Consider the following 21,305-nt stretch of genomic DNA (forward strand, 5'->3'; position numbering starts at 1 on the left):
CACTAAATTTATTTATTTATAAACTTAAATTTATGCAATGACTATGAAGCGAATGAAAACTACCTTCGATATCATTCTCCTCATTTCAGATCATCCTGTTCTCTGGGTTTACACACAGATACTCCTATAAGCACAGCAGAGAACACCCCCTCCAGTGATCTTTTCAACCCATCATGTTTTTCTCTTCATATTTTCCCCTTTCTCTATTTTTTAAAACATTTTATTGATTCTTTGTGAATTTCACATCATGCACCTCAATCATCTCCCCATCCCTTCACATCAGACTCTGCCCTTGCAACAATCTCCCCCCAAAATTAAAATAAACAAGACAAAACAAACAAACAAAATCTCACTGAGGAAGCTGTAGCGCATCCCTGTGTGCCACAGTCTACCCTTTTGCCTATACATGTTTACTTGCAAATGCTCTCTGCAATGCGTCATTGGTCTGGTTCAAGGCCTCTGGCTTCGGCTACACCACCAATACTGGATCCTCACCAGGTCTCCTCTCAGAGATCCTGCTGTTGCTCTGTGTCTGAGATCCTGCAGCTTTGGATCTGCAGAACTGGCCCCTTTTTCACTCCAGCAGTTCAGAGATGGGGTACATGTTGGGGTGGGCCACCTCAAAGCCCTGAATCCGGGCCTGGGTGGTAGCTGAGCTGGTCAACACTCCAGCTCTCCTGCACCCATACCACACTTAAGGTGTTCACTTAGGACATCACATTTCTTAAGTGGAACATAAACACAGTTTTTCCACTTTCTGTCTGGAAAGTGATCACACATGCATTTCTTCTTCTCTTTGCTCATAGATATGTCTTCAACCTCAGCAGAAGGGGACAGTGGAGAGCCAACTGGTAACATCCTTCACAATGAACTCCATTTTTTACATCTTAAGTGCACATGTATATATATGTACATATGTGTGTATATACATATATGTACGTGTGTGTGTGTGTATGGGTGCCCATGGTTACCAGAGACTTTGGATCCAGCTGGAGCTGGAGTTACAGCCAGCTGTGAGCCACCAATGTGAGTGTTAGGAAGTGAACTTCCGTCCTCTGGAAGAACAGGAAGCAGTCTTACCCGTAGAGCAACCTCCCCAGCCCTTCTTTTCCTAAAATAACATTTAATTACTCATAATAGTGAATTTCATTATGAGGTGGTCATAGTGCACATAATGTATCTGATGATATTTACACTGTGCTCTCTCCAGTCCCCACACTTCTCCAGCCCTGTCCCACTTCCCAGCCTTTCATTTTATGGACCAATGAGTTGATTTGGCTTACTGGAGAAGCAGATTTTAGAGGTTATTTCTGAAAGCACTGGCCATGCCACTAAATCAAAGACTCTCCCTCCCATTGCAATCAGTTGTTGCACAGACCTTTAAGGAGTGTCAGCCTTTAGTTGTACCACTCCACACCCAGAAAATAACATTCCACAGCACTCCGTCACTTCCTCCAGCTTTTACACAGGCTTTATTTTTAAAGTTTTTATGGCTTCATAATAAAGTATGAGTCATTAGAGCTAATCACAACCCTAAATGAAATTCATAAGAAGCCTGCCTACTATTACATAGTGTTTCCTGACCTTGGAAAGGAAGCAGAGATACCCTTAATTTAAGGCTGAGCATTCAAGTCATTTGATGTCATCATTTTGAACAGTTATGAGACTCTACAGTAACTACCACCCATTAAAAAAGAAGCTTCTGTGACCAAAGTTAAAACCAGCACTAATGAAAACACAGTTACTTAGATGTCCATTTGACAGCCATGTCACATCTATTTAGCCAAACAACTGCTTTGCTCCCAGAGCCTATCACCTCTGGTACCATAAACTTTTGACCAGGCTTCAGTACAGAAACTCCTACAGAGTAGCCTCACGGTCAGTGAGAGTTGGTTACACCTACAACAGTAACGCCACTCATACACCAGTGAACATAGTTGCCTGAAGGTCAGTATTGTGCTCTGCAGGGTTTATAGATGAGAAATGCTGACGATGACACGTCCTCCTCCCCGGCTTGCGTAGTACCTTCTAGCACCAAGAGAGCTCGCCAGTAGGGAGACAGCTCCCAGCCCAGTCCCAGCTTCATTTCCCCATGTCCTGCCAGTGGAGTGTGTGCTATCTTCAGCAATGGAGATGCTTTTCCTGTTCGCCGTGCTGTATTTAGAAAATTAACCTACTTGAATCATATTTACCACAATACAAAGATCAACAAAAGACAGTCGTCTTTTAAATCATCCTGTTCTCTATGTTTACACACAGATGCCTCTTCAGCCTCAGCAGGAGAGACCTCTTCAAGTAATTCTTTTTTTTTTAACTTTCACATCTATTAATTTAAACACAGTTAGAGTTTTCCCCTTTTCCACTAAAAAAAAAAAAACAAAAACAAACTTCCCCTATAAATCTATAGATATTTCCTCACTGTGATGCTTACAGATTCCGATAGTGGGTCATATTGTACTTAAAAAATATCCTAGTTAATTATTACATTGTCAAAAGATTCGAAAATTAAAAATTACCCACTGTGTGTGTGTGTGATAGTGCATGCCTGCCCAGGTGTTCTGGTACCAGCATGCTGTGGAGACTGGAGAACAATGTTGGGTATCAAAGTCACAAACCTCATTCATCTCCTTTGAGACAGGGTCTTCCATTGGCCTGGGGCTCACAAGTTAGGCTAGAGCAACTGGCCATAGACACAGGCTTCCTCTAGTCTCTGCTTCCCCAGTCCTGGGATCACAAGCACACACAACTCCAGGCATTTTGACATGGGTTCTGGGAACTGATTTCAGATTCACAGGTTTTCAAGGCAAGTTTGTTACCTACTGAGGCATGCTTTTGGCATACTGTGCTAATTTTACAGATCCCTATTTTCTGTCTTTATACACAGATGAGTCTTCAGTCTCTGTAGAAGATACCTCCTCTGGTAATGTTTTCTGCCTGTCATGTTTTTTTAAGTTTAAAAATGTTAGGCTTTTCTCTTCCTGTTTTGCAAACTATCTAAACATATATTCTCTTTGTCTGTAGCTATTTCTTCATCCTCAGAAGACGCAAGCTCTTCAGATGGTAAAGCCTATATTGTGCTGTTTATCTAATGAAGCAAGTTCATTATTCGTTATGTTGTATTTAGACAGTAAACTTTAATATTCACATTAATCACAAAGTAAGTGGATAAAAACTACCCTCGATATTATTCTACTCATTTCAGAGCATCCTGTTCTCTGAGTTTACACAGAGGCATCTTTAATCACGGCAGAGAGCATCCCCTAGCGTGATCTCTTCAATCCGTCACGTTTCTTAATCGAAACACAATCACAGTTTTTTTCTTTTTCTGTTTGGAAACTGACCGCACTTATATTTCTTCTTCTGTTTGCTCTTAGATGTGTCTTCAGCCTCCGGAAAAGGAAGGAGCGGAGAGCCAGCTGGTAAAGTCCTTCACTGTATTGTTTTAATTCATGATAGGTGTTTTTGGTTTTAATTTTTCTTAGCATATGTTAATTATGCATGATAATGAGTTTTGTTATGATAATTTCACACTTGTGTACAGTGTGTTTTGATTCTATTCACCTCTATCACCCTCCCCTGGGACCTGTTTCTCTTCCCAGCTAGGCCGTCTTCTACTTTCATGTCTTTATTTTATGAACCAACCAGTTTCAGTAAGATTACTTAGCAAAGCATAGGTGAGTAGTTATTTGAAAGAGCACAGACAACTTATCATTGGCTACAACACTGAAGAAAGCCGCCCCTTCACTCTCCCTCAACGACCATCAGCTGCCTATAAACCCTCAGGGAGGGGTCAGGCCTCCCAAGCTCCTCTTTCCACGATGAGACGATGATGAGCCTAATCCTGCTTGAGTCCTGGGCAAATAATCCTAGCTGCTGAGAGTCAAGAGTGCAGCATCTGTGCCATGCCCAGAAGACAATGTTCTAGAACACCCTGGACTTCCTCCCACTGTTACGTTCTTTCAGCTCCCACTTCCATGTCTGGGAAAGGGCATATTGATTCCTGACTTGGGGCTAAGAGCAAAAGTCACCTATTATCAGCACTTTGACCAGTAGTGGGTCTCTGCAATAACCTCAAACCCTTGCAAAAGCAAGCTCCTCTGGTCAGACCTGGCAGCAACGCTCACCTATGGGCGTAACTGTAAGTATTTAGAAGTCCATTTGATAGGCACAGTGTATCCACGTAGCAAGACAACTGCAGCACCTTCTTCATGAGGGCTCTTCACCTCCCAGACCAGCTTTATGACGCTAGATATCAGCTCCCTTCTTTAGAGAGGACTTCAGATCTGGTCAGAGAGCGAGTGGATACCCCACATAACAGTCACGCTACACTTACCCGTTAGCACATCATATCTGGCACGTTCATGGTGTAGCATTAAAGGGTCACAGCTGAGTGGGACTATTTATGACCATTGTTCCCCGGCAACCTGGATAGAACCTTCCAGCACTGTGAAAACTACCCAGCAGAGAGAAAGCTTCCAGCGCAGTCCCAGCTTGCTTTCTTCATGTCTTCAACACAGGAATGTGTGTCTCCATATTTATACAATATGACAATTGTTTATGTTTATACAATATGTTTATGCAATATGACAAACAAGAAAAGCAATCTACTTAAGGCTTGCACTGACCACAAACCAAAGATCCTTGACAAGACAGTCTTTTTTAAAGCATCTGCTTTCCGTGTTTTTACACAGACGGGTCAACCTCTGCGGAAGAAGAAACATCCTCAGGTAACATTTTCTCTCACATTTCTTAGGTAGAGCACAATTTCAACCTTTCCTCTATTTGGCACACACACAGAGTCATGCCTCTCCTTTTGGTCTCTAGATACATCTTCAGTCTCGGCAGAATCAAGTTCTACATCCGGTAAGTCCCCCTGTTCTGCTGCTTAAAATACTGAGCTGAGTTTCTCATTTGTGGGGTTAGACTGTGAAAATGAGCCTAGTTACCGATCACTTTGGCATCAAATACAGATCAGTGAAAGAAGGGTCATTTCAAAGCAATCCTTCTCTGGCTTCCTACACAGATACCTCTTCAACCTCAGCAGAAGAGACGAGCTCCTCTGGTAATGTTCTCTGTCTTCACATTCCTTTCTTTTTTAAAACCACGATTCATTTTAGTTTCTTTTTAAAAATTGGCAAACAGAGTGATTAGTTTTAGTGCATAATTTTTATACACACTTCATGTTGTCATCGCCTCCCCCAACACACACTTTAGAGTTGCAACATTCCATTTCCAGGACGGCCCCCTTCTATTTTTTCACATGTGTTCTATTGCCCCTCTCCTTTCTTAAAAACTTCCTTTCTCCTCCCACAGTCTCTCTTCTGCTTATTGACCTATACTTACACTCATACACTTATATGTATGTATATATAATTTATATATATATGTTTATATAAGTTTTTTATATATATATAACTAGGATATGAGAAAGAATGTAGTGTTTGTTTTTCTGAGTTTGTTACTTTACATAATATAATAATTTCCAGTTCCATCAACTTCCTTGCGGAGTTCATAATTTCACTTTTCTTTACTGTTCCATAAAACTCCGTTGTGCACATATACCCCATTCTTGTTCTCCACCCATCTGGTGATGGACGTCTAGCTGCTATGAACATGGTAGCAACAAATGTGGATGTGCACAAAATGCTGTAACTGCTAGAAGACAACATAGGAAACACCAGCTTTTCTACCGAGTCTGGACTCCAGCTTTTTCTTTTAGTATCATGAGGGGATCTGAAGATGATGTAGAGACTGCACTAAATAAAATGAGGACCTCAGCACTCACAGATTCTTCTAGCGACCTCTTGAGTTTCCCAGCATTGGATTTCCCGCTATCTAAGACGAGTCCTCTAATGCTCTTCTTCATGTCTATGGTTCTTTCCCTCTTTCTTCAGATTTCACTTCCGTGGTGGGAGTGAAGATGGAAGAGGTGTCCTCAACTGTGTTGTGAGGGCTGTGAGAGGAGCTGGCTGGCAGCACAGTCTGGAGCAGCAGAGGGCATACAGTTACCCCTGTGCTGATGAGCTTGGTCCCTGGGGCTCCTTCTTATACCCCATGAATCACTGGGCTTGATCTCTTGAAAGTTACAGCTGTATTTTTTATTTTTTCTTTATGTATTTCAGACTGTATTGTTGTTTCAGTTGGTCGTAGATCCCTGAAATTCATTCTTCTGCTTGGTCTTCTGCTTGTCTAGTGGTCATGCTTTTTGTTGTGCTTATACTTGACTGGCTCTTTAATTTCCAAATTTCTTACTGGCTTTTCCATTGCCAGTACTGTAGACAGTTCACAGCCAATAGTGACCAGTGTTCCAGCTAGGTGCCAGCATCAGGCTGACCTGCTCCTTTTCTCGCTTCTGTCCACACACCATTCACATGTAAGCTAGCCTCCCATAGTGCAATTTGTCAGAGATGTTCTCTAGAAAATACAGCCAACAATGGATAGTGGGTCAGAGACTTGTACGGAGCACTGTAGTGGCACACTAAGTCCTTCTCCTCTTAATTACGTTCACACATACACAACGCAGCTTCTAATTTCCCACCTTACCCAGAAACTCACATTTCTTAAACACAAGGAGAGCCTTTCCCTTTCTATTTGGCAAATGACCTGGCTGTGTCTCCTCTTTTGTCTATAGATACTTCCTCAACCTCAGCAGAAGTAAGCTCTCCAAATGGTAAGTCCCTATTGTTTCTTATTTATTTCAAAAGTGAAGCTGCTTGGTGATCATATTGACTGCAAAGGAAAGATAGTGAAAAGTGCCCTCCGTGTCATTCGGTAGAATTTAAAGCGTCCTGTTCTTTGGTTTACACACAGATGCGCCTTCAGTTGCAGCAGAGAAGAGGCCTGGTAATTTTTTCAGCCTGTTGCATTTTTTAAGTTAAACAGTCAGGGCTTTTCTCCTTATTTTTGTGAAATCAAACTAGCTATGTCTCTTCTGCTCTTTGTCTGTAGCCATTTCTTCCCCCTCAGCAGAACTGACCTCTCCAAGTGGTGAGTCCCCATTATTGTCTTTAAAGTTACATAATGAGGTTTTTGTTGTTGTTATGGTTGGTCATGTTGTATTAATAAAATGAGCCTGTTTAATGATCACATTGGCATCAAATAAAAATCATTGCAAAGGCATTCATTTAAAGCGCCCCCCTTCTCATTTTACACACAAACACAGCTGAAAAGATCTCCTGTAATCTTTCCAGCCTGTTGCATTTCTTAACTGAAACTCAACTATGGCGTTTGCTCTTTTTGTTGGGAATTAAACCTATGCATCCAGGACTTTGTCTATGACATAGACAAAGTGTACACAGAAACCCCAATTCCTTTCCACAGAGATGGTATTTGAGTTTCCTTTACTCAGTGATAGACACCGATGTGGTCCTTCCACTGCACATGCCATCTGCCCATGCTCTAATCTTGATCAGATGAACCTGACGGAGGCTGGGGCAGAGGGTCCACACCTCATTTGGTTGGTTGTGTTGTTTCAGGTCATGATTTTACACACACACACACACACACACACACACACACACACACACACCAAATAGGTCGTAACAGTCATTCTGTTCATTTGTTCTTTTGTTTTACACCATGCTGTTGGTTAAACCAAAACATTGTTCCTTCTTTTCCAGTTCAGACAAGGCTCCTTCTTCTATAAGCTTGTTCCTTGCTCATTGCAGCTCTAAGGGGGAACACCCTTAGTCCCACAAAAATCAGCAGGCCAGGAGAAGTAAAAAGAGAGGAAATAGGTGTTAAGAGAGGCCAGTGAGCTCCCCTAGAGCACAGCCTCCACTGGTCATGACCCTGAACACTGTGGTAGCAGACAGATGCTGGGACAGGGGGAACAGGCTGACAGAACCTCAAGTGCAGAGGCAGGAGGAGAATGTAGAAATAATCTCTTATTTTGGGCGAAAAAAATGAGTCACAGAGAAGAAATGCATTTGATTAAGCTCACAAAGCTAGGGCAAGACAAAACCAGGTGCCACAATTCTCATGCAAGGACCTCCCAATGCCCAGGGTTTGCCAGAGAATCCTTCCATCCCTGTGACATTTTTGTCTTCAGCAACAAGCCTTGCTGCTCTGTTATATATTAAATTTTAAGCTCTAGGTTACTTTGAAAATATCCAAGGTTAAAACTCAATAAAACTATTCAATACATTGTTTTCAGAGCAGTTAAAATGGCTTCCTCCTTCCCCACGCCTCCTCTTTCTTCTGCCTCCATCCTTTATGTCTTTATTTACTTATTTCCCTTCCCCTATCATGACTCCATTTTTGCCAGAAGATTCCCTCACTTGTCATTCTCACTGGCTCTTGACATCACATGAGGCAAGCTTCTGTATGCAGAGTGGTTTCTTGCAAACTTCCCATCTTTCACAGTTAGGTCCCACACAGGCTGCCTACTGCTTCCTCTGTGAAAGCACAGCATCAGAAATCACTTCCCGTTTCAGCAGTAAGTGCTTCTTGGAAAGGAAGGATGGTGTGGTGGCCATTAACCCTTACCTTCCTTCTTTTCCAATTCTCCACCCTGAGCCCAGCAGGAATGCACCTCCCTCAGCCTGTGCTCCGGAAATACAGAATAGTTAGAAGAAACATGGGCCACAGGGCTTACAGGCTTGAGCTGAATGACCTAGTCCTGTTTTACAGTTCCTCCGAGTCTCTCTCTTTTTTTTTTTTCAGTCCTAAAGCAGTGATAAAACTTCCCCAGATTAGTCTTAGTAAGAATTGGGGGGTGCAGGTGTGGACCATGAGAATGTTTTAAACCGTGTTCTACAACACGAAAAACAAGTGGCATATGCATACTGCTACGGAACAGGCTTCTTACAGTAGGCCTGCAGTCTAATTTCAGTGAAGCCACGTTGTAATCCCACATTTTAATCCCTTCTTTTCACCACTTTTTTTTTCCAGACACAGTTTCAACATTGACAAAAGTGACTCCGTCACCTGGTAAGGATCACTGTGCTTGTCGCTGGAGTAAAGCGCCTTCCTCTCATTTATGCCACCACATTTCATCTCATTATCTGATGCTAATTTTTCTACCTGGCCTCCCTCTATATGGTTGAATGTAATAGTCAGTGTTTCTCACCCGAAACTGCGCCAGAGGAAGATGGTCAACTTCCTCCCCTTTCTTCTCAGCCCTTTCAGAAATGTTGCCTAATGCCGGGTATGGTGGCACAATCTTTAATCACCAACACTCAGGAGGCAGGGGCATATGAGTTTCTGTGGGTTTGAATCACAGTTCCAGGAGCCAGCCAGGGCTAAGTAGTGAGACCATGTCAAAAAACAAACAAACAAACAAACAAAAAACGCCTATAACATTAATTAAAGCTTTCCTTTTGAGCATCTAAGAAATTGTTTTCCTCCTGGAGAATGAACAAAACATAGCAATATTTGCCACATTTTGATGCCAAGAAAGTAAAAAGTAAGGGATAGGATTCCTGTACTCAAACCAATGGACTGAGGTCTGAAAGAACCAAAAGCATTTCCTCCTCAGCTTGAAGCTGAACTGAAATGTGAGCCTGTGGCATGTGCGTTTGTAAAGTTCTAACATTTTAGATCGATGATGCAACTTTCCTTTTCCCTGGCAGTTCTTGAGTCTTTCTAGTCACTAAAATGATAAGGTGTCTATTGAAACTGTTAGGATCACATTTCTCTTTCACTGAGACTCCCTCCCCCTTTACAGGAACAGTTGTGAGCCACGGGTAATATTACATGCAGATGTATGTACAGTGTGAGTCAGACACACATAATTCATCTCTAAGACCTCACTCAGAAGATACCCCCGTGTGTTCTCAGGTCGCCCTTTTCTTTTCCCGATGCTGGATGCAGGCCAGGCCCCTCCCTCTCTCCACTGAGCTGCCTCTTCAGCTCATTCTCACAGTTACACAAGTATCTTGCTTTGGATATTGTAACACCAACCAGGCCAAGAGAGGGCACTTCTTGGAGACCAATCAGCTGTCAGAACTAACGCTCGTGGGTTTAATACCCAGGCAGGCTTTTCTTCTGGCAAAACAGTGCCGTGGTGACTCATTACTGCAGAGGCAAACCACCTGGCCCTTATGTGTGGGCATGGCACCTCCAGTGTGATACAGTCCTGCCCCACACAAGGATGTTTCCATCATCCATGAACAGCAATGGTTCCACAACACGCTCTTTGTGTGTGACCACAAAGCTGCCCAACAGCACAGTCCTCAGAACGTGTCCTCGTGGGTAAGCGGCATGGTTGCACAGGATGTGCCATTCATTGCTTTATTCAAATCAAACATTTTTGAAGTATTCCTTTGCTGTGGTGCACACACTACAACCCACCCACTGCCCTGTGGCAGAGCACCTAGGTTATTTCCAGTGTAGCGTTCTGGTGGAGAATTCTGTGGTGCTCAGACCCGTGTATAAGGGTAGAGTAGCTAAATTATATAATACAGTTTTCGTTCTTAAATGGTTGCCCCGTAAGTATAGCAGTGATTTCATGGGATGGGGGGGGGGGGTGTTGACGAATCGAGGTAACCTCTCCACTTAAAGCAATTGTTTTCCAAAGATTTGAGCACAGGGTGGGGAGATGGGGGGGGTGCGTTTGTTGGTTCGATTTTTGCCTGGTTTTGCTTTAGGTTTTGTGTTTTTGTTTAAAGAGGTTAGATGTTTGGGTAACTAGGTTCGCTTTTATGGACATTCTTTGAGGGCTAAGGGTAATTTAGGGGCATAGAGAAGGCTCCAGGTACAAGTGTCATCCTGAGATAGTATAGTGTCTACTCTAGAAATCTGACCTGAGCGGACTTCTGCTTCACAGACCTGCCTCTGCGTCTGGTCGGCGGGCCGAGCCGCTGTGAGGGCCGTCTGGAGGTGCGGCACCAGGGCGTGTGGGGAACCGTTTGCGATGACCGCTGGAACATCAAGAGCGCCCGAGTGGTGTGCCGCCTCCTGGGCTGCGGTCCCGCGCTAGGCGCCCCTGGCAGAAGCCACTTCGGGCCCGGCACAGGCCCCATCCTGATGAATGAAGTGCGCTGCTCGGGCAGGGAGGACTCCCTGGAGAGCTGTGCCCATGCCGGCTGGACAAGGCACAACTGCCACCACCGCGAGGATGCCAGTGTGGTCTGTGCAGGTAGGGGCTCGTAGGGGGGCAGGCATGGCTTCCTGGGAAGGTGTGGTCCTAGGTCTGGGAAAGTGCTCTGCCTCAGCACCACCCATCCTTAAGGCATTCGCCACTTGGCCAAGATATCCCGTTTTAGAACAAAGAGCTAGCGGTGGTGATGTTTTGATCACTGGTCTGATTTTGTTAATGAGCTTGCTCTAGTGCCAGCTCAGTGGAGCATTTCAGTCAGAAATATAGCTGAAGAATTGTGAGGCTCAAAGAAGGGAGGGACGGTGTCACGGAACCGTTAAGAGTGTAGCAATTGCCGGACACAGCTTACCCTGTTACTTTCTCAGTCTCGGAGGTCATGATGGGCCCCATCCTGGAGACACTGTATCAGGACATGACTAACCCTCAGAGTCCAAAACACTCTCCACAGTGCCCTAGCTTCCCTGTGTCCTTCGCATCAAAGATTTTCCCCAGTATCTTTCCTGGAATATATTTTATTGTCAGCTGTGTCTTTCTTGGCAGTCTGAGTACCACCTATATGGCACAGTACCTCCTTTTAATCTGTCTAGGTTATCCCTAAATTGGCCCATGCAAATTTCAGAGAGTTGGAGGATTCTAAGACTTGAAGAAGCCTGAGTTCACCTCATCTATTGTCACTACTTTTATTACAGTTGAACAGACCACGGCTGTTGCCTTTATCCTGTGTAAGGCCTGTTTTGCATGGACGTGGGCCCCCAATAGAAACACTGGAGAGACCCCTGAAGCCAAGAACTCCCCAAGAAGTGGAAGTTGTGTCAGTCAGTCTGGAACCTCCCAGACTTGGCTGTTAGAATGTCTTTTCACAGCTCAGCCATCCACCTCAGAATCCCACTTTGAATAAGGATCCACATTCTGTTCTTCTGTACACCAAGGGGGGCTCATGCCAACCATGGCCAAAGACCACAGTTCCTGGATGTGGAGCCTTGGCCCTAGAGCACTGCCCTGTTTTGATTCTGAGCGAAGTCTTTAATGGCCCCAGAATGCATTTTTCCCCCCAGCCTGGGGTCCCAAGCATGCCTGTGTGTAGAAAGAAACCAAGAGCCCATCCAAGCAGTGGTGTTCACATTTACCATCCTTTTTCACTCCACAAATCTTGATGTTGATAACATCAATGTTCTCCGTGCTACCTGACATATGTCAGACTCCATCTTGTGTCAGGAGACACTTGATCCCCCTTTTACTTTGCATGTTCTGGAATGTTCTCATGCCATCACCCTCCAGCTGCGATGCTTTGTCTAATGACAGATTACCATCCTCCTCCCGTGTGTCAGTCCAGTGACGTTCACTTTCGTCTCCCCTCAACAGGTCCATCAGACTCTCTTGTGCCCAAGGAAAATGGTAAAGTCATCTTCCCTCCTGGGGTCTGAAGCTGGTTGTGAAAGGAGCTAAGAGAGTAGCTGAATGGGGAGAAGAAGGAGGTCAGCTAGTCTAAACTACTGGGTAGTTAGGAAAGACCCCCTCTGTGCCAGGGTCCTCCTCATTTTGCTCTACTCGTCTTCCAGCATACCTCAGCCCAGACAGACACATGTCAGACAGAGCATGTCACAAGTTGTCCTTTAAAGCCCTAGGCAAGGCTCTGACCCACATAGACTGCAAGTGGACTTCCCTACCGAGATGGTTCTACTTCAAAGCCTTTTTTGAGGACAGTAGGAAAGCCGATGAGCGTCGGGGCTGTGGGGATGGCTCTGTTGGTAAAGTACTTGCCTTGAAAGCATGAGGATTTGTTTGCTCCTGAGAACGTATATCAAAGCCAGCCACCTTGTACCCATTTGCAATGGCAGCACTGGGAATTAATTCAGAGACCAGAGGAGGATCCTGAGTCTAACCAAACCAACACACACACACACACACACACACACACACACACACATTCACACACACACACCTATGCAAGTCAAGTCAAGGGGATACAGTAAAGGATGCAGGTCCAGCTCAGCCCAGAGCACTGTCTGTGGTACTTTTGTAACATACAACCAGTCCCTGAGCTATTTGTCAATGTACCAGTTTCTCTCTCTCTCTCTCTCCCCTTCAGCTTATCTGTCCTGCTTGCCTCACCTCTTCCAAGCTGTCATTGACCGAGGCTATCTCCGGAGACTAGGCTACTCCTCCTGGGACATCCACTTAAATGATAAGATGTGTCGCCCCCAAGTCACTGGGCGTTACCTCATCTTCAGTATTCCTTATGGCCACTGTGGCACCATCAGGCAGGTAAGAGGCTGACAGGGAAGTGGGGACCTTCTGTGGATGGAGTACAAGAAGAGGGAGTTAGAAAATTGCACTTCCTGTTAAAATCTGTGTAAGAGAAGGGAACAGCATCACTTCTGAAGCAGCTCCCTAATGTCTCTGAAATGTTCTACCGTTTGAAGAATTTCAGACACACACACAACCCGAGACGATCTATCACAAATGTTGAGTGGAGTGACGTGCGTGATGGATGGCTGATGAATGGGTTGATAATACTCTCCCAGTTTCAAAGCCAGCATTTGTCGGCACATGCTTCTTGACCGAACGTCAGAACACGTCTACCATGAGCAAGCCATGGTGCTGGGGATGACGGTTGTCTGCCTGCCTGCTTTGTCTCCAAGTAGCTAGTCACATTCCACACTACAGAAAGCAAATATCTAGGACATTCAGGAGCATGTCTATTTAATTCTTCATGACCATCTTTTATCCCATGAAATGATGGCAGTGAAATTAAGGGAAGGTGTGTATACATGAAGGAACCATTCCTCCATGACAGCCTTCTCAGTATGTTTGACAGTGACTTGATCCAAATCATGTTCCTGGTGCTGCTTTCCTGTTTCCCTCCTTGTACACATGCAAAAGGCTCACCTGACGTCATTGACCAAGGCTATCACATTCATTCAAACCAACCCCGTGATGCGACCAACATAAGGCCTCCAGTGATGCTCTTCCTATTTTCCCTGCTGTGTGGCTGTTTGCTGCATGGTCGTTTTTATCCTTTTTGCTCTGAAAATTCCACTTCTTAACTGAAAGATTTCTGCCCCTGAAGCCAGAAGGTCCCTCTGTCTAGGAGAAAGGCAGCCCCTGGCAGAGAGTGACACATGCTTCAAAAATGTTCCTGGCCAAGCTGTGCCTCTGGGCAGCCACCCAGGGCATTTAAAGAAGTGCAGGTGGTGGCTCCTGCCCATCGCTCTGTCCAGTCCACTTCTGACCTCTATATTTACTGGAGCTGATTGTGGAAGATATAAGCAAGAAGCAAAGCTAGAAGCCAAGGCTGACAGGACCAGGCCTGCAGCCAAAGAGGTCAAAGGCAGAGAAGATACAAGATCCAAGTTGGGTATGGTCAGAGTGGTGGGGTGCCAGTTGTAATTTATTGTGTGGAGGAATTCAAAAGAGAGGGAGTTCCAGGCAGTCACAGCGGACCTGCTGCCCAGCTCACAGCTCTACAGATTGGCCGTTACAGGAGGGGAGGAGAAGTCCTCATCCAGGGGACTCCCTCGACACACACACACCTTCCTAGTGTTATCACAGTGGTCCAGCCAGGGACTCCAGCTCTCAGGCATGCCAGGAAGCTGGTACCCAGCACATGCTGAAAGGAGAGAGCTCTTCTGTCGACAGAGGCACTAATCAGGGCACCAGGCACACTGCCCACCCATTAATCCCCTCATCTTTACAGGACCACCAAGGCTCTCTCAGCTACTCCAACTCCATCAGAGGCAGAACACAAGGCCACCCTGGCCGAGTCATTGTGAGGCACAGGGTACCCCAGGTGAAGTTCACCTGCAAAGTGGATGGCCAGTCTGCCGTTGAAATTGTGCACCAGAGTGACGCTAAGAAGGAGGACGTCGGCTATGACGTATCCATCTCATTCCTCCAATCACCTGCATCTCAGAACATTGGGGGGAGAAACCCCCCTTATGCCAGTCAGAGGGAAGAGGTCTTCCTCCAGGCCACCCTCCACAGCCACAATCCCAATCTGAGGCTCGTTGTGGACACCTGTGTGGCTTCTCCTGACGCCAGTGATTTCACAACCGTCAAGTACGATTTGATCCAGGAAGGGTAAGGACAAATGGAAACTCTGCCTTGTTGATGTTAAATGTACATGGTATTTCTCTGTGGTTTCAGGACCTGGAGTCATAAGTCAGGAGGGTGTAGGGTGTCTCTAGCAGACCTCTGATCACACTGGGGAGTACAGGAGCCTAGACAACCTCCCTTGACTCCTCAAAAGCCCATTCAGCACTTTGCTGTCCCACCCCACCTTTTCTAACCTAAGCCTTTTTTCCTTCCTAGTTTCCCTCCTCAGGGCATTCGTGATTTTGGTTCACACCAATGGGTCAATACATTTTCCCAAACTCAGCCCCTAGTTAAACTAGCCAGGTGCCTTCTGACTCCTTTGGTTCATCAAATGATTAGCCAAGTAAGAACCTTGGCAAGTTGTTTGCCTCTTTGGTTTATCAGGTGCTGTTGCATTGCTTTCTCTGGGGAACATACACAAATGTCTATTTGCCCCAGATACGACAAAGGACAAACCCAAAAAAAGAATTCCACCAGAGTCCAGCTTGGTGAACCAGTAAGTTCTCTGGGCCCATTTGCAGAAGCATGAGGAAGGAGTTGAATAGGGGACCCCAAGCGCACCACCCCAGTATGGATGACATATCCCCATGAATGCTGCATAGAAGGAGCCCCCGATTCAGTTAACCTTTTACGTCTTATCAACTCCAGGTCTCCTGAGATCACTTGCAGCTGGGATTGGGCAGGAGGGAGTGGCTGGAATCAGCTGAGGAGCTAATCACCTTTCCACTCTTTCCCTGCAGAAAGGAATGCTAATAGGTGTGGTGTGAGGGTCTACCTGAGCACGAATGAGTCCATCTGCTCTGATTTCAAGTTGGCAGTAGTTATGCCTGGAAGGCAGGGGCTAAATGTTCATGAAGGGGTAACTGGCAACTAGTTAAGAAACTCATTATTTACTTGGTGGCAGTTTTAGTGTGTAAGAGCCACAGCAGCCTTAAGCCCATGGGTGATAGTGAGGCACCTGTTTCCAAAGATCAACAGAGGAGCAAGGCAGCACCTGCTACAGTTTTCTCTGGCATGCTACACAAAGACTGAGTTCCAGAGGAACAAGGTTCTTCCCTTCTGACTGTCCTCATGATCATAAGAGGGTGAGATGTTCAGTCAGGTGTCGGAATGCCCAAGACAGCAAGCTGTTGTTCTTACTTTAGACTTAATTTGCTTCCCTTTCTCTAACTTTGAAATCTTAGATTATTGATTGGACATCTTTACAATCAATACTACAAATCCCTCCAAGCATTGGCTTAGCAACATCCTACAAAGTTTGATTAAATTGGGTATTGTATTATGACAAAACATCATGAGCAAGGCAACTTGTAAAAGAAAGTGTTTAATTAGGATTGTGGTTTTGGAGGGTTAGAGTCCATGATGGCGGGGTGAAGGGACAATGGCAGGAAAAGCTGAGAGCTTGCAGCTTGGTTCACAAGTAGGAAGAGAGAGAGAACACGGGGAATGCCACTAGTCTTTTGAAAACTCAAAGCCTGCCCCCAGTGACATTCCTCCTCCAACAAGGCTTTCCAAACAGTTCTACCAACTGGGGACCAAGTATTTAAAAATAAGCCCGCAGGGGCCATTCTTACCAAAATCACCACAGATATTAATTTTCACTTCCTTCAAAACAGTCTTAAATTTCTCTTAGGACATTTTTGATACATCAGTTACCCGAAAGTATACTGTTTACTTTCAAGTATTTTGAGAATTTTCCAGAAAGTTAGCTGCCATTGATTTCAAGTTTAATACCATTGCTTCCTGAGAATATATTTCTCTCCTTTTAAGACTAGCAGAGTATTCCTTATGTGATCTAATGAAGGTTCTACCTGGACTTGAGGAGAACATGTTTTCTGCTGTTGTGGGATAGACTATGTCGGCAGATCTAGTGGATTACTAGTGTTCCTTAGGTTGTTTGTACTCTTCTTGACTTTCTGCCCCTCAGTTGATAGACCTATCAGTTGACAGAGGAATGTTGAAGCATCGAATTATAATAGTGGATTTGTCGGTATCAGTCTCTGCAGTTCTCTTTGCCTCCCACGTTTTAATGCTCTGCTTGTAGGTGCATTGCACTAATGATTATTATATTTGGCTAATGATTATTCTTTACTTCAGTTATCTTGGTTAAGGGTCTCTTCTTCGAGGACCGGCCCTTTCTTTTGATGTTGGAAAACAACTCTCTTGTCCCTGCCCATTCTCCTCTCTCTGAGGTTTGTTCTGTATAAAACAAACAACTGCTGTACTGTTCTCCACTTCCTTTCAATTTATTTGTATCTTTATATTTAAAGTGGCTCTCTTGTAGAGAACACATATCATATGCTTTTGTATATTCCTTTGTATCTATTCTCCTATCTTTACGGTGGTATGTTTGAACTATTCGTGTTTTAAGTTCAGATCCAAACAGGTAGATAAAATCAACTACCTATGCATTGTGTCTTTTATCTTTGCCCTGTTCCCACCCCTTTTCTGTCTTCTCTAATTCTTTTCTAACTGCACATTTTATATAACTCCATTTTATCTCCTCTTGATGTATCACTTATCCCGCCCTATGGTTTATAACATACTTTCTTTGGGTCACACAGGGAATTGAACCCAGGGCACCGGGAATGCTAGCCAAACACTCAACCATGGACCTGAATTGCCAGTCCTATGATATACTTCTTAAATAATCTAAATGCACTTTTAAATGTAACAGCAGCTGCCTTATAACTTTCCCTTTAGGCAAAATAGGGTAAACATAGAAGGCAAAGGGTGCAGCGAAAACCTTGGTTTGTTTGCAGTGTGCTAACTCTTCCCTTCTGTTTACGGCCAGGTATGGAGTTTCCATGATGGAAACTAGCAGCAGTTACTTCAGAAAAGAGAGGTAGTGGGAAGAACTCCATCTGGGATTCGGAAACTTAGACCCAAGGTTAATTATGTTGGTTGGAGAAAATTTATGTCATGTTTGGGTCTGGGTTTTTCTTCCCGTCAGATGCATCAAAGACAATTCCTACTCCAACCTCCGGACCCCTGAGAAGAACGTGGCCCAGTTCAAGTTCAACGCCTTCAGCTTCCTCAAAAGCTACGATGTGGTCTACCTGCAGTGTAAGGTTGCTATTTGCCGGATCGGGGACCGCTCTTCCCAATGCTCTCAAGGCTGTACTCGGCGGGAAAGGAGAGGCGCAGGCTCGCCAGAGGTCAGAGAAGAACAAACGGAGTATTTCCGAACAGTGGGACCACTGAAGATCCACAGAGCAGTTACTCAGAGCGAGGCCCTGGTGTGATCTCTCCAGCTCTCACATGAGTGTGTCAGAAAACTGGAATCGGGTCTTTTTCTTACCAGGAAGCCAGACATTGACTGCAAGTGTCTACACTCTCCATGCAGGCGGGTGGAAGAACCTGGGGTTGGTTAATCTCTAGCACTCACTTCCAAGGTGGTTGCTCTGTTTGTAGGCTAAAATAATGCTGATTTTGTTATTATTCTTCACTCTTAAGAACTTGATCATTGTCTTAAAAATGTACAGAACATTAGAAAAAGCAGGATTGTTTCTCTTTACCTTGTGGCCAACTAAAGATTGTTTTTAAATCTCTACTACTTACTATTTGGATGCTGGTAGGTAGTTGGGCCTCTTTCTGTTCTTTTGGGAATGTGAAAATTCATTTCCAGACCTTGCCAGTAATCCTGTAAATAATAATAATAATAATAATAATAATAATAATAAATAAAATGTTTTCCGGGAAGTCACACTGCTCATTTTTTTTAAGCTCTTTTAAGCAGAACAACTGAACACAAGTTTTTAAGTTTGATAGTGTTTTTAACAGTCTCATTTAATTGTTTTCTTTTGAAGAGCCTAGCTTTTGGGGGTCTGGCTTTCAGCTTGCAAGTGGGAGGATTGAAACAGAATCACAAAGACCCAATGCTTCTCTATGAGTTGCACACATTCTCCAAACATCTGGGAAACTTGAAAGTTGCCCAGGAAAGCTGAAGGGCAAACAAGAACAGGTCGGCAACATCCTGTTCCTGAAGCAGGAGGACAGTTCTCACTTTAATCTCCTTATCTCCTGGAAGGAGAAGCAGTCTGTTCTGTACTCAGCACCTTCAAAGCTGCCACTTTTCTTTGTTTTGCCTTTTGAGACAAGGTCTCCCTGCATAACCCAGGTTGGCTTTGAACATGTGATCCCTCTCAGCATATTTTTCTTAAGAACATGAATTTTAACAGAGTCAGTGCTTTTGTTCCTCCCACTGTCCCGAAATATTCAGTAGAAGTATTTATGATGAGCCCATGTCTTTGTCCAAGAAATTGTTTTAGTCTGTGTTGATAAAGAGCATGTGAGAAGTAAGATTGCAGTCATCTTACCTTCTGAAGAAAGGAGGGCAATGTCTGGGGGAGCCTGATAGCTAACTCTGGGGTACTGAAGTGGAAATTTACAAACAACTCAAATCACCTTAGGGACCATTTTGGTTTGATTACAAAAATATCCTTTAGCAATTAGCACCTTGGTAAGACTTAGGAGCTTTGCTGCCACCTTCTACCAGGATGGGGTAATGTCAGGGAAGGCAAAATGGAGTTTGAGGTGCTCTTAGGCAGCAGTGAGGGCTCACCTGCACCTGTCAGAAGGGGACCAGGTGGGGAGCCTGAACATCTACTCCCACTCCCATTTAGAAAGGAACCAGATCCTTTTGTACTGAGCATGCCCAGTAGAAAGCCAGAAATGAGGTGACCACTTCAGGGGAACAAAGAACACGAGGTTGGCAGGACCACCTCTGCCCCACTGATTGGCACATGCCTAATATTTCATCCCTATCCTTTTGTTTTTAGCATTTCTGAAATTCTTGGTTAAGTAAATCTCCTGAATGAAGCAGAGAAGTAGATTATTGCTTTGGAAGAGATCTAAAAGCCATGTTGTTTTAGAAAGTAAAGATAGTAGGTGCCCAGAAGTGACATCAAACACATGGATTCACTCACAAGGCTTCTGGTGGTACTTCTGGCTAGGGGCTCATAGACCGCCCTTCCCTAGGAAAGTCTGTGAAGACAGCTGTTTGGCCCAAGGTCACAGCTCCTTTGAGCAGCCCTTTTCCAAAGATGACTTTTCACTGTGGATAGTGGAGAACAGATGCCCCCGGTTACTAAGAAACTCTTTTCTCTAGTCTTTACCATATCCCCAGAAGAGACCAACTCCCATCAACCCCTCTGTTAAGCTGTAGAGACACAGAGTTAAGGCAACCTCGACGATATGGGCCAGCACCTAGCCTTCCAACTCCAGAGCTAGGGCCTTTGATCACATTTCTATAGACATCGTGACTACACTCTCTGTTGGGTCACAGTACCTGATCATTTTCCTAGAATGACATACCCATGCCTGGACTGTCTCTGAATATCTAGCATGATGGCCAGAACAGAACATATAATCAACTCCTGATGGCAAGATGGCTGAGAGGCAGTGACCAGGCCAGGCAGTTGTGTCATCTTAAGAACTTAATGTGAGGCTGGAGAGGTGGTTCAGCAGCTTAGAACCCTTGCTGCTCTTGCAGAGGACCCAGCTTCAGCTCCCAGCACTCACATGGCATCTCTAGTTCCGGGAAACCTGATACCCTCTTCTCAGCCTCCTCAGGCACCAGCACACATGTGGTTACACATGTGTAGAGGCAGGGAAAACACTCATACACATGAAACAAAAATAAGTCGTAAAAAAACATGACTATGACTAGTGAAACTCTTTGTTGTTGTTTTTTACGTTACATTAAAAAGGAGTTTGCAGAAGAGAAATTTAGATGAATCGTTGAAAGCTCTGCACTAAGATGCTAAGAAGTGAATGTGGAATATCTTCTTTGGCTTAGGGGCTGGGAAATCGGCTTCTCAGGACTGGGGTACTCAGACTCATAAGAAACAGGAACGTTTTTTTTTTTGTTTTGTTTTGTTTTTGTATCAATTTTTTTTTTAATTTTTTTTTATTTTATTTTTTTTTATCAGTTACATTTTATTAACTCTGTATCCCAGCCGTGTCCCAATCCCTCATTCCCTCCCAGTCCCTCCCTCCCTCCCTCCCTCATCTCCACCGTGCCCCTTTCCAAGTCCACTGATGGGGGGGACCTCCTCCCCATTCATCTGATCCTGTTTTATCAGGTATCTTCAGGACTGGCTGCAAAGCCCTCCTCTGTGGCCTAACAGGACTGCTCCTCCCTTCGGGGGTGGGGAGACCAAAGAGC

General features: G+C 44.6%; 1 protein-coding gene across 1 annotated transcript in view; it reads left to right on the forward strand.

Annotated features, from left to right (window-relative positions):
• The window catches only part of LOC110563202 (deleted in malignant brain tumors 1 protein-like), a 110,941-nt gene extending 92,109 nt beyond the window's left edge, over nucleotides 1-18,832 (forward strand). The window contains exons 54-68 of the mRNA XM_060376193.1: nucleotides 2,260-2,295; nucleotides 2,885-2,920; nucleotides 3,022-3,060; nucleotides 3,375-3,419; nucleotides 4,692-4,727; nucleotides 4,825-4,863; nucleotides 5,024-5,062; nucleotides 6,632-6,670; nucleotides 6,949-6,987; nucleotides 8,893-8,931; nucleotides 10,769-11,080; nucleotides 12,404-12,436; nucleotides 13,131-13,306; nucleotides 14,739-15,121; nucleotides 18,090-18,832. Coding sequence (XP_060232176.1) covers nucleotides 2,260-2,295; nucleotides 2,885-2,920; nucleotides 3,022-3,060; nucleotides 3,375-3,419; nucleotides 4,692-4,727; nucleotides 4,825-4,863; nucleotides 5,024-5,062; nucleotides 6,632-6,670; nucleotides 6,949-6,987; nucleotides 8,893-8,931; nucleotides 10,769-11,080; nucleotides 12,404-12,436; nucleotides 13,131-13,306; nucleotides 14,739-15,121; nucleotides 18,090-18,381 — 1,583 coding nt within the window. The 3' untranslated portion in view covers nucleotides 18,382-18,832. The remainder of the gene's footprint in view (nucleotides 1-2,259; nucleotides 2,296-2,884; nucleotides 2,921-3,021; nucleotides 3,061-3,374; nucleotides 3,420-4,691; nucleotides 4,728-4,824; nucleotides 4,864-5,023; nucleotides 5,063-6,631; nucleotides 6,671-6,948; nucleotides 6,988-8,892; nucleotides 8,932-10,768; nucleotides 11,081-12,403; nucleotides 12,437-13,130; nucleotides 13,307-14,738; nucleotides 15,122-18,089) is intronic.
• Nucleotides 18,833-21,305: the final 2,473 nt, after the last annotated feature.

The sequence above is a fragment of the Meriones unguiculatus genome, chromosome 1 (genome assembly GCF_030254825.1).
Source record: "Meriones unguiculatus strain TT.TT164.6M chromosome 1, Bangor_MerUng_6.1, whole genome shotgun sequence".
NCBI lineage: Eukaryota > Metazoa > Chordata > Mammalia > Rodentia > Muridae > Meriones > Meriones unguiculatus.